Source organism: Cavia porcellus, unplaced genomic scaffold (genome assembly GCF_034190915.1).
Source record: "Cavia porcellus strain 051 isolate PalLab524CR breed Dunkin Hartley unplaced genomic scaffold, mCavPor4.1 scaffold_22, whole genome shotgun sequence".
NCBI classification, from domain to species: Eukaryota; Metazoa; Chordata; class Mammalia; order Rodentia; family Caviidae; genus Cavia; species Cavia porcellus.
Window position 1 is genome coordinate 20,765,580 of NW_026947505.1, and position 13,330 is coordinate 20,778,909.

At 45.5% G+C, this 13,330-nt stretch overlaps 1 protein-coding gene across 1 annotated transcript in view; it reads left to right on the top strand.

Annotated features, from left to right (window-relative positions):
• The window catches only part of Akap12 (A-kinase anchoring protein 12), an 87,645-nt gene that overhangs the window by 39,211 nt on the left and 35,104 nt on the right, over positions 1–13,330 (top strand). The window contains exon 2 of the mRNA XM_003468480.5: positions 2,226–2,340. Coding sequence (XP_003468528.1) covers positions 2,226–2,340 — 115 coding nt within the window. The remainder of the gene's footprint in view (positions 1–2,225; positions 2,341–13,330) is intronic.

The window sequence follows — 13,330 nt, forward strand, 5'->3', positions numbered from 1 at the left end:
AAACACATGCGAAACCAGTTAAAAGAGCATAAAGGTGGGTCCGAACCCCATTTGACACTTGCACATAAACACAGTCCTTGCCGTGTGTCATACCAAGTGGATAAATGCATACATTGCTTCCTGTACCCCTCAGGGAAAGGTATGGAGATGCACTGCTGGCTAAACAACACTAAGTACAAATTTACAGTAGAAAAGTAAGAGATGGGTCTGCTGGGCCCAGGCTTATCCCTCGGGGTCAAATGCCTTTCTAAAGTAGGCTCAGTTGCCTGTGCTCATTGCAGACTGTGGCTCTGTAACTCGCTTACTGTTGTTTCTAGGGTGTAAAGAGGCCTAGCAGTTGATATTGATTTTTAAGACTCATTTTTCAGCTGGGTGTGGCGGTGCACAGCTGTAATTCCAGCACATTCCAAGGCTGAGAGGCGAGAGGATCACAAGTTTGAGCCCAGCCTGACCAATTCAGCAACTTAGCAAGACTCTGCTTCAAACTAAAAAAAATAAGAATAAAGGACTGGGCTGTAGCTCAGTGCCAAATGCCCTGGGTTCAGTCCCCAGTTGTTTCCCCCACCCTAAGCATTTTTCTGTCATCCAGTGTACTTTGCGAGGTACATGTTAGCATTTCTAAAGAAGCAGAGGGAAGTTCGCCTGTGTCCTATGATCCTTCACATTGAGAGACTAAAAGGCTCCAACTAAAGATGGCTTTGATTGGATCGTAACAAAGAATTCAGAAGAATTACACACACTCTGTGGAGCTCCAAACTCTACAGAACTTCAGCACTCTTGTTCCTAAGCAGGGACACAAGCGACCCAAAATGCATGGAAATGGAAGAGGACCGCCGTTCTCATGGTTCCTGTTGGCCACAGTGAGAGGCAGACGTTCAGCAGTTTTTAGATTTAACATCCATCAAGTTACCCTAAAATCCACAAAAATATGTGATTCCTGTTTTCCTATCCCCAGCTCTTGACACTGTTAATCAAATCCAAATCTAACCCAATGCATACCACTAATGATATTTAGTTAAAATACTCTGGCAGGTTTGTTGATGGGCCTTGTGGGGACACCTTCTCCCTCGTACTTTTGTCTGTTGGTTTCATTTAAAATTCTCCTCTTTCATATTTCGGTAAGAGAAAACTTTAAGTGGAAATGTAATCTAAGTATTATGTTTAATAAATAGACTCAGCATGGGCATTTTGAAGCCAACTGTTTCATCTGGAATGTCAGTGTTAGACTACAGTGGTGTTATTTCAGGAGAAATAACGCATGCCATTGAAGGACAGATTTGTGGGCAGCAGAGAACCACCAGGTGAAAGCAATTTAGCACCGCTCAAGGTTTCTGGATCGACTCTCTTGATCCCACTGACCCTTCAAGTCTGATCTGCGCTCCATTGTTTGGCCCGTCATTGTTGGCGAGTAAGCTGGCAGAATGATGTCAGACAAAATGCCCAGCTTTGAGATTTCTTTCTTTTTCCATTTATTGGTTCTGAGCTTCAAGTCTTCACCTATGCCATGTTCATGCTGTATCACCTCTTGGAGACATCTTTATAACAGGCAGGGCTGATTTACGGGGATGACTCTTTAAGTCACTTTACCATGGTATGTAGTAATAGGTCTTTGGAAATGTGGTAACTGTCTTTTTGTGTTATGGAAAGACTCTGAAAATAGTTAGCGATAAGACCTGGACTTCAGGCTGAGGCGACTGAGCTATGGGCCCAGTGGACTGACAGAGCCTACCCAGTGTGCTCAAGGTTTTGGTGTGATGACACATGCTTGTCATATGAACACTTGGGAGACTGAGGCAGGAGAGTCACCATTTTGAGACCAGCCTGGGCTAGGTAGCAAGATCTGGTGGGGGATGGAGGTTCAGATTCCATAGTAGTTTGTAAGGTCAGGGTGGTAGGTACCATACCCAGTGTAGTCATTGTTACGTCTGAAATGGATCTGGAATGGTGAGTGTATATGTCCTGCATGGTGTGCAGGTGAGTGCATGACCTATGTACACACACACCTAGATGCCAAGTCTGTTGTGCTGGATGATAGTCCCCAGTCCTCTTTGTAGGGCAGCTGGGTCCCCCGGATGAATACGACTTAATTCTTCATTGTCCTGGATCCTCCACATCTCTGCACTTTTCCTTTGAATAGTTTATATCCTGGAAGTTAGTGCATTGCATTGTTTCTAACTGGGTGTGAAGACTGCAGTTAACTTTACGTGGTTCTTTCTTTCCCATAGCTCCTGCAGAAGAATGGTCAGCTGTCCACTGTCAATGGCTTGGCTGAACAAGGGGAGCTCACCCTCCAGGAGGGAGCCCAGAATGGCCAAGAGGAGGAAGCCATTGTCACCGAGGGTAAGCCCTGTTTCCTGGCTCTCTGCAGGAGACCAGAAGCTGAGGGACAAATTGTTCTTGGAATGAACCGCGAAAAACCCAGGTCTCACATATTTTCTCTAGAAAACACAATCATTCTGTCTGGTGGTGAATGATGTTTACAATGAAAACAGTCGGGTTTTTTTTTTCCCAAAGAAAGTATTTCTCTCCCTTTGGGTAACCCCTACCTATACTTAGGTCTCAAAGTCAGACATCTTTTTTTTTTCCTGGTTTTTTTGAGATAGGGTTTCACTATCCAGACATGCTTATCTAGAACTTACTGTTTTTTGGTTGTGTTGTGTTTTGTTTGCTGTACTGGGGATTCTTTGCAGTGTTGGGCAAGCATTCTGCCAGCAAGGTACATGTCCAGCCCAATTTAAAGTTGTTGTTTACATTATCATTGCCTTATCTAAATACTTTTCTGGTGGTGAATATGAATTTTTTTAGACACTGAAATCATGGCTGCTTCAGACGAATCAGGCTGCATGTGTAGCTCAGTGGTGGAACACATGCTTAGCACTTAGCACATGAAGTGCTGAGATCCACCCCTACCAGCACTGCCCTCTCACTGAAAGGAAACTGACAAAAATTACAATGTGATAAATACCTTTCACTCTGGAGCGGGACCACTAAACTTGCACAGGGTTTCTTACATACATTGCCAGGTATACCCTGCTCCTTGCCTAAACCATGATACACTGAGCATTTTAGAGCTTTTTCACCTGCAGGTCTTCAAGGTGCTTGTTCCGAGTGAGCTTTTTGCCACAATATCGCTTGTTTTATTTTAGCTCACTTGAGGAGGTTTGGAGACCCATATCTTGGGGTTGGAATAGAGGGCCTTGTCCTATAGGTCTCTCTTGAAAAGTGAAAGTACATGTTGGAGAACCCGTGTTCCAACTTGCTCAGTCATTGTCCGGTGGAATCATTCATTGCAGGAATGATTCAGCTGGGTGTTGTTGTACAAGCCTGAAATCCCAGCTTCTGGGAGGCTGAGTTAGGAGGACTGCAGGTTCTCACCCAGGTTCTGGGCAAATTAAGAGACTTAGCAAGACTATTTCAACAATAACAGCAAAAAAAGGATTCATCACTACTACCAAAGATAGAAAACTGATGGTTTGGCCTGCAGTGAGTTAATATGTCTCTGTAATAACAAATTAAGAAGGCAGATGAAGGGAAGAGAAGCCTGTGAAAGGAGCCTGGACGTGGCCCTCATGCATGGTATGAAATTCCTCGAACACGTGGAACCTGTTTCTCTGTTCTGTGGCCCCATGGTGCAGCTCAGCTCCACACAGGGAGCCGCTTTGAAGCTGGCAGGAAGACTGATAGCCATATAGAGTAAGCCATATTCAGTCTTGCAGATGGAGTCCTTCCCGGACCAAGTGAAAGGTTTGAAATCAGACCCATCACCGTGATTGGAAGGGACCCACTTCAAATTCCCAGACCCAGTGCTCTGTCCTTCCGATGTTTCCTTTTGAATCAAACTGAGCAGCTGCAGTTTTTGATTTTACTACTGCCAAGTCGCTCAACTATGTGCTTTGGGAAGATGAAGCGAGCTAGGAAACAGATCTTGCATTTATAGTGCTTCCCATCAGGGCAGCCAAGAAGATAGGCTGTGGAAGGCAACATACAGTATAAGTCAGATGGCCAGCCACATGGTGCCCACCTGCAATCCCAGCATTCAAGAGGCTGAGGCAGGAGGACCATGCATTCAAGGCCAGCCTGGCCTGCATAGCAAGTGTGAGGCTAGCCTGGGCTATCTAAAAAGACAAAACAAAGAAATCTCAGGCAATTTGGTGGTTGCCTAATGAATTTTGGGGAGAGATAAGACCTGTTCTGAGCTCAGGTGAAGAAATCGTGTGGGCATCTCTTTCCTGAGGCATGTGTCCTGCAGGGGTGCTGCTGGCTATCGTCCTATAGTCCAGATGTGATTGTTCATCCATGTCTGCCAGGTGGATAAACGCTCGACTTTTTTAGAAAGTATTCTGTCCCCACCCTATGACTAAATTCCCTCATTTCCCTGAGCCCATCCAGGCTTCGGGCCACACAGATGGCCTTGGGGGTCTGAGCAAAAATCAAATTCCTTGTGCATAAAGAGTGATAATTAATTTCCTACACAGTGTTTCAAAAGATCCTGAGATGGCAGGTACTGGGGCTCATTCCTGAAGTATGCTAGGAGGCTGAGGCAGGAGGATGGCAGATTCAAACCCAGCCAGAGCCATTTATTGACTTAGTGAGACTCTGCCTCAGAAAAATAAAATGAGCTCTGTCCCAGTAGTAGAGAAGAAGAGAAAAATGATTTCGAAAAGATCTTGACTTCTAGGAAAGATCAGATGTTCCCCTTGAGTGGCTGAGAACCACAGAGATCACCTCCAAAAACGTATTAGAGACCCTGCTTCTGGGGCCCACTTTGTCCTTTGTAGGCAGAACTGCTGCTCCCTGGAAACTTGGTACATATTGTTTTCTTTCTCTATTTTGTCTGTTTTATGAGTGATAATTAACAGCCTGGCAATGTAAACGTAGACTGAGTCTTCATGTTCAATTATTAAACAGTTTTTGTCATACTTTTCTTTTGACGTCAATGTTACAAACCTTAGTTTCTACACTGTCCACTTAAATAAAAACAAACGTGACCTGTCTGGGTCCCGAGGAGGATTGGATAATGGTGCATGTGGTCCAGCAGTGGCATTTGAAGGCTTGGCTGACTGCAGCACTTGGCATGGTGTCAACAAGGTCACCAGATGGGAGGCATTCAGGCCAGGGGCATTCTTGTTGGCTTCGGAGATTTTAAAGCGACAGACAGGGTTTATAAACTTGGCTGAGATTTTGGTTCAGTGGCCAAGCACATGGCCTAGCGTGTGCAAGGCCATGGGTTCAATTCCCAGCACACCAGAAACCAACGATGATGACAATATTTTGATGGAGTGATACGGCTGCAGTGGGTGGACGATATTTATTTATTTTATTTTTTATTTAGTACTGGAAATTGAACTCAGGACCTCATGTTTGCCAGGCAGGTGCTGTACCACTGAGCTATATCCCCAGCTCGACAATTTCTAGATAAAACCACATGTGAAAATATTTATTTCTACCTTGTCTAATCTTGCTTGCTGAAACCAGAGACACTCCTAAGTCAGAACCAGTCCTGTTCCTACCATGAAAATTCTGTTTCATTATAAACTTTCTTTACATGCTGGAGCAAAGGAAACGTCTGTTAGATAGATATTTTCTAAGCTGAAGAATAGGGTCAGGGGTATATAGACTGGGGAGGGGACTGGTGATTGTGGAATTTGGGAGCCGCCTTAAAGAGCAGGCACAGTTGGGCTGGACGCAGACTTCAGAGATGCGGGGAAGAATCAGAGAAAATTGCCAAGGTTTGGAGACTCAGCCACCTCCCCCTGCACAATTGTTAGGTAACTTACCAGTTTCTTAGAGCAGTGGAGAGGTGTAGGCGGGCCTCCTCTTCCCCACTGGAAAGTCTGGTCATGCCAACCGATGCCAGGCCTTCCCAGGGGCTGCAGGATTGCCCTTAGAGTTTCAGGGCAAATGTGCTTCTATCAAAAAGATTTATAATAGAAAAGCTTGTACCTTCTAAAGCTGTTATCAGTTGTCCTGCAGTCTTTGCCTTGTGTGGTTTTCTGTAAGCTAAAGCACCTGAGGAGAATGACTTTCAAATATATCTTAGCCTAGGGTCAATTTTAGATTTAAAAAGTTTTGAGTGGGCCAGGGAATATAGCTCAGTGAGTGGCACAGTGCCTGCCTGGTAAGTGCGAGGTCCTGAGTTCGATTTCCGACACCAAGAAATAAATGAATAAAAGGTTTTGAAGCTGGGCATGGTGGTGCTTGCTTGTAGTCCCAGCATTTAGAAGGCTGAGGCAGAAGGCTTACCATGAGTCCGATGCCAACCTGAAATGAATGAGGAAAAACTCGTACTAAACCAAAAGACACAAAACATATAGGGCTCACTGCTAGATATGAGCAATCAAGTAGAGGTCTCAGGTCTTAATACAGTTGAGTGTAACAGAAGGCAATTACTTTTACTTTGTTTACTTGGTATATGCATGTGTGTACATGCTGTGTGTGTGCGTGTGTGTGTGTGTGTGTGTGTGTGTATGTACCGGAGATGGAATTTATAGCCTCAAACAGGCTAGGAGAGTACTGTACCACAGAGCTACCCTTCAGCCCCATTTTTGTTACGAGATTTGCCTTTCTCAAAGTATATAAAGAGCAGACACTGCAAAGCAGGTGGACGCTAGGTTTTCAGTATTTATTGTGTGTGACCAACCCAACAGTGGTTTTCTCTCCTTGGCGTATGTTTTGCTCAGACGTGCATGTTACACCATTGTATCCCAGAGTGCAGGGCTCTCACACCTGCAGCAGTGAACTGTTGGCTGCTTTGCCACTGGCATTGCTGGTCTGGAACCCTCTAGTTTGCAAGAATCAGGTAGCTGACACGGGTTTGGTGACCCTACTCATAGGAGGAGAGGATGGTGAACAAGGGACAGTCACACTATCCCTGTTTCACCTCTCATCCTAATGAGAATCCTCAGTGTGAATAATTTGAAGCCTTTTAGAGGTTGTGTTCCTCATTTCCCAGAAATCCTCTTGTACTCCCAGGTGTTACCTTCAGGTGAGACACAAATGGAGGAATCGGTGCTCGGTTATCTCATAGTTCAGTTTGCAACACTGCAGGGGATTTCATTTTTCTGATGGTGCATTGACGTCGCTGTTTTTGCTTTGGTTAAATTTGAACCTTCCAGTTCCTGGTGCATAGTTCCTTCGGGATATGGAGAGGCTGGAAGCAATTACAGCCCTCCCTATGGATCTTGTTACCTTACAGAAAATCCATTCTGGTGTTAGAAGTAATTCTTCCTTACTTTGAATGTTTAATACTTCACCTGGATAGTGAGTATTCTGAGACCTGCCATGGACCTCAAGAGATGATCCACTCCACGTACTTGTTTTTCTGTGAAAAGGTCCTTTCAGTACTCAGAGGCAATGTGTTTATAGTTTGATTCTTTTTCTACCTCAATTTGGACATAGAATGTGCATTTTTCACCAGACATGATGTCAACCCTGTCACCACCCTTCATTCTGCCTTTATTTTTCTCCATGTCATTTGTTGACATCTGGCGTTCAGTGTCTGTCTCTCACTCCATCCCTTTGAAAGGACAAAGATTTCCTGGAATGGAAGATGGGTTGAGTGGTAGGGAATAATGAGGTGGTATTCTATTTTGCTTTGGTTTCTTTGTTTGAATTCTCTTGGCCTAGAACAGCATCTAGAATATAGTAAGTCCTCAACAAATACTTTAATAAGAGAAGACCGTTTTTAGTGACAATTTGCAATACTGTCAATTATGGGAACGGAACATTTGTTGGCTGTTAATTTTGTATTTGTTCATTTCCTGCATAGTACCGCAGGTTTGTAGATGTTGTCCAAGCTCCCCTGCCTTTGTTGCATGGGCAGTAACACAGCCAGATGTTATTCAGTGTGTCACCTGGGACCTCACAGGTGCTTACTGTTGGCATCCAGGTGTTGCCTGGCAACCTGGAATTTGACCCTGATCTGCACATGATGAAATGAAGATTCCTACTAATACTGTCAAATAGGAGTACTCCGTACACAGACGAAGAGCCTCTTTACAAAAATTGGTATTTTTTTTGCACACACTTTTTCAAGCTGTATCCTGTTTTGGACTGTTGTGCAAACTAGACAGGTTACACACACAATGGGCCTTGAACTTGGGCAAAAGTGCTCTAGAGTGCAGTTGGTGGGAGCTGGTTTTGATGAATTCCTTGGCCCTGTAGCCTTATTTATAACACAGGGCCTCTGAAAATTATTTAAGGTCGTGGGAAAATTCCTGCTACAAGTCATGGTCTGCATCCACCCTTAAAGAATACAGATTTAGTTTTTTATTCATCAGTAACCAAGGTGAAGACTGTCTTCTCTGAACTATATTCAGGTCTTACAGTGCAGTGAACCTTACCCCACTTCAAACTTCACAACAACAACAACAACCACAAGAAATGTGTCTGGCATGAGGAAGGGGAGTTAGACTTTCATTCTCTGTCTTTCTAAATCACTTCATTCTGTGGGACTAGAAAGCAGGTAGCAGTGCTGACTCACCTTTTTTCTATGACCTTTGTTTGAATACAGCCTTTTGCCTCATAGGGGGAGTGATTTCATCTGTAAAATGAGCTTCCCCATGTGTCTCTGAAACTCTATGACTCATATCAGTATTACCAGCTATAGGCACTAAAGCCCATGAAGTAGGTTAGCTCCTGAAGACACTCAAGTGACTTTGGCAGGTGAAAGTCTGCTTGGTACCATCAAACCTTTGTACAAAAATACTTACATGGTGCTGGGGATTTAGCTCAGTGGCATAAGTGCCTGCTTGGCAAGCATGAGGTTGTGAGTTTAATCCCTGATTTAAAAAAAAAATTATACGATTTTTCTTGTTCAGAAATTATACGATTTTCTGAGTTTAAATTTCATTGAACAAAATGTTCAGAAGTGGACATTTTCCCCAATAGTCATTTAAGTATGAAAGAATAAGATAAAAGGCTTTCTGAATGTGACTCCAAGGGCTGACGTCCCTCTGCTGTGCTCATTAGTTCTGCCGAGTTCCTGTGGAGGGGACATTAATGTGAAGGATAGGTCAGAACTGTTTATCCTCAGGCTGTCTGTCTGAGAGATGTGGTCTGCCCGTCCCTACAGAATTGAGTGACCTGGCAGAGCAGCAGGATCAGGGCACTGTTGCTGAGTAGAAGTGGAGTTAAGTGTGGTGGTCAGATTTCTGTGACTATAACAAAATACCTGAAGTTATTAACTCATTTTTTGAAAAAGGGTTATTTTGACTCATGGTCTTAGAAATTCCAGACCAATACTGGATGACCCAGTGCTTCAGGTCTCAGGTGGGTTACCTGGCCATGAAGCAGAAGAGGAATGAAGTAGAGGCTGGGGCCCCATGGTCCCTGCAGGCACTTGCCTCCAGTGAGTGAAGTGACCTGGAGATGTCCCACTGACCCATTCTGCTGGAGGCCTTCTGTGCTTCCCAAAGCACCCTGAGTACCCAGCCTTCGGTGTGGACGTTGGGGGACCTTAGCATCCGGGCGACAGCAGTGGTTAGCATGTGGGGCTGTCAGAGTAACACCCCAAGGTGGAGCCCTCACCTTTGAAGGAGGAATGGCTCTCCAGGAGTGACAGAAGCCTCAGTAGAAACAGGACTAATTTAGCCATCGTCCTGTTTTATTTGGGCTGCTACAAGAAATACCTTTGACGGGGGAATTTATAAACACCAGGAATTTATTGCTCACCACTCGGGAGGCTGGGAAGGCCTAGATCAAGGTGCTGGGCAAGTCTGAGAGCAGGGAGGAACGGCTTTTGTGTGTCCCTGTGTCAGAGAGTTTTTGACACAGGTTCCCTTCGTCATCTCTTAAGCACAAACGCTGTTCTTGAGGGCTATGCCCAGGACCGAGTCACCCCAGGAGCCCCACATTTCACACCCCCACCTTAGGGATGAGTTCCAACTCAGGAGCTCTGAAGGGGGACATAAAGCCTGAGACCCGTGAGGCGGTGTTATCTATGTAACAGAAACCGCTTTTGTGTGTCTCAGGGTTTGACTTACGTTCCGAGTGAGTGAAGTGGCTTCAATGTCACCTCCTATGCTAATCTCCAAATAGCTCTGGCAGTGATACACGATCGAGAACCCAGAGTCCTTGTATAATGAAGTGATGCTTTGGTAACTCTCAAAGATAAATTCTCTGGGCTTAAAATCCAACATTTTAGACTATCAATGAGCATACTCTGCATTTTTTCCAGTTCTTTTGTGTCTGCTTCCCACACAGTGCAGAGTGATAGCAAGTACTCCCCCACAGCCGGAGCTCACAGTAGTGGACGCATTGCTGCGGTGGTGACCATGGGCCACATGCTAATCGGCCATTTGCTTTCTCGGGTCTCAATGTGGGCTCATGGTGTTTAGAACAGCTACAGAGCATGAGGTAGTTACGCTGCTGTTAATTTGCTAAGACTTCCCCAACCAAATACTGGCCAGAGAGGTGGAGGGGGGTGCAGGAGCAGGCATTTGTCTTTTCACAGCTCAGAAGGCTGAAGGTTTGTTTCCTCCAGAGGCCTCTGTTCAGCTTGCAAGTGGCCGTCTTCTCCCCGTACCCTGACCTGGTCTTTGTTCTCTGTGTGTCCACCACTGGTATCTCTGTGTCTGGCTCAGACTGGACCAGGACCCACCCTGATCGGCTTCATTTTTAAGCTGCACTTCTGAGGGACTGTGCTTCAGGACTTGAACATGTGACTTGGGGAGGGGACTGCACTGAGCCAGTAGCATTGGCTGTGACCGTCCCCCTGGAAAGTCAGATTGAGGCTAGGAAGCCTCGGTAGAGGAAACTGGGAGGCTGACGAAGGCCCCACGCAGGAGGCGCATCTGCTTGTGCCCTGAGGACTTGGGGGAGCTTTCCCTGTAAAAGGAGACAGTTTATTTATTCTCCAGGAGTGAAGACAGGACTCCCCGAGTCTGCTCCCCTCTGTTCGGCACTGCCTTCTGGAACGATGCAGAACAAATTTGCCTCCTTTGCCCACATGGCAACCCTCCGAGTATTTGAAAACATTGATCATGTCTTCCCTTTCATCTTTTCCTCTCTAGGCAAAACATCTCCAGAGAAAATAAGCCGTCTCACACGAAAAGAAAAATGCCAGGATTTATATATTTTTCTAGTAGGAATGTGCTTGATGGAAGCTTGCCAAGCATAGCTGGGTTTCACTTTCTGTATTTCCAGTTTTGAAGAACACTTTCTTTTCTGTCTTCCAAACGTGAGAATATCTCAGTTTGCTCCCCACCCCAGTACTGTGTGCTGAATACATTGATCAGAGATGAGGCGTTGACCTGGGAGGTGGGGACTGGTTGTAGGAAGGGGTCCTCTTACTGATGTGTCACGTGTGATGAAAAGACCATTAATCTGTGTTGGTGTGTATTTGTAGGCCTGGGACCAGAGGTCACCTGTTGGACTTGGTTCACCCTGACCGTTAGCAGATAGCCTTACAATGTGGTCTTGGAGAAAAAATTAAGGGAATCTCCTCTTTCTCAATATCCTTTGGGTGCAAAGAAAGTACAAAAGTCTCTTGTGGAATGATCTCGGCAGAGCCAGGGTTTGCCCCTAGGCAACCTCTGCTAGAGACCCCCTGCCAATTCCCCAGTCCCCAGGTGCGTACATTGATACTGTAATCTCCAAGTGAACTGCTTTTGGGGGATGACTGGGCCATGAGTGTGCCACCTCAGGAAAGGGACAAGTGGCCTTCTGAAAGGCCAGCTTGATGGGACTTTCTGGAGCTGCCCAAGAGGACTCAGACAGACAGAAGAAACCTTTTACAGAAGCATTATGTTGTCCTCATGGTTGTCAAGATCCTGACCCTAAGCACATCCCTTACTGAGTTAATTTCCACTCAGTGTATCAAGACACATTGAGTTTCTGTCAGGGTAAATAGAGGGAACACGGCTCCATCCTTCTCTAGGGGGTGATAGCCATGGTCTCCATGGGATCTCAGCTCCAGAGTGTAAGCCAGGTAGGTGCTCAGGGGTGCTTCGAGTTTAGAGACCCCTGCCCTTCATTTCTAGGAAATCACTTTGCCACTGTCCTCTTATCTTCTGGAACTGTTACCATTCCAGCTGTAGGCTTTCTGGAGTGTTTTTTCCCCACCCCTGTTTTCTATCTTTGTATTTGGTTGTGTTCCTTGAGAGAATATTTTCTCCGTCTAGATTTCATTTTGTTACTGGATTTTTGATTTCTAAGAACTGGTGTTCTTTTAGTTACAAATATTCTTTTTTTATAATACCTTAGTTTTGTCTGGGCTGCAACCCCTTGGCTGATATTTATTGTTGCTGTTAAATACAGAAGGCTTCGGGAATTGTGAGTCGTCCTTGCAGGGGAGCCCCGAGAGTCCTCTGTATATGGTTCCAGTTTTAGTATACCATATGTGCTGCTGAAGGGAATGGGTGTGTGCTTGTGTGAGTGTGTGCACGTGCTGGAGATCAAACGCAGGGCCTTGCCGTGCTAGGCAGGGGTTCTTCCATTGAGCCCCTTTCCCAGCCCGGAATTTTATTTTTAAATGAAAATTGCTTTTCCAATTTTCACATTAGATACCTTCATTACATGCCTGATTCAGGGCCCAGTTTGTAGTATTTAATCATTGACTGCAGAGTCCCCAGGAAGGGCACAGCACTGGTAGCCATCCCTGTAGGATAATGAATGTAGCGGGGTGGCAACATCTGTCTTCTCACAGGTCCTCAGGAGCCCTCTCCCTGCCTTCCTGCTGGGCGTGCACATCTGTGATCCCAGCACTCGGAGGATGAGGCAGGAGGTCACTTGAGTTTGAGATGAGCCATGGCTGCGCAGGGAGTTCAAGGGCACCCTCAACTACATTGTGAGGCCCTATCAAAAACCGAGACAATAACAGTAACAAAAGATTGTTCTTTCCTACCTTGTGGAGAGTATTTTTCTGACTTCTAGTCTCCTGAGTACCTGTGAGAAGCGGGATGGGGGCTAAGGAACCCGCTACTCCCTGCAGAACCTCGACCCTGTTCTTCTCAAGAGCACCCTCGGGTGTGTCCGATTCCCTCTGGAGCTCTCCTTAACCCTCTTCAGGCAAACATCTAGCCCTCGCCTGGGAAACTTGGCACTTAATACTGTTTACTTTATAAGTGTTTGTTGTTTTGTTTATGTTTCTTGGAAGCCATTCTAAATACACTAATGAGTTGAATTTGGGGATCATACTTTATCAGGGTGCTCTATTTCTCATGTAGAAGCGCAAGAGAAAGGATAGATTTCAGTTTATTTACCTGCAGAATTCAGTTCCTTGCCAGGTAGAGACCACCAGGAACTCATCCGCACTGCAACCAAGTGAGTCTTCTTTGGCTTGGCTGCAGGGAGGGAGGGCTCCAGGGGGTTGTACCATGTCTCTGAGCAC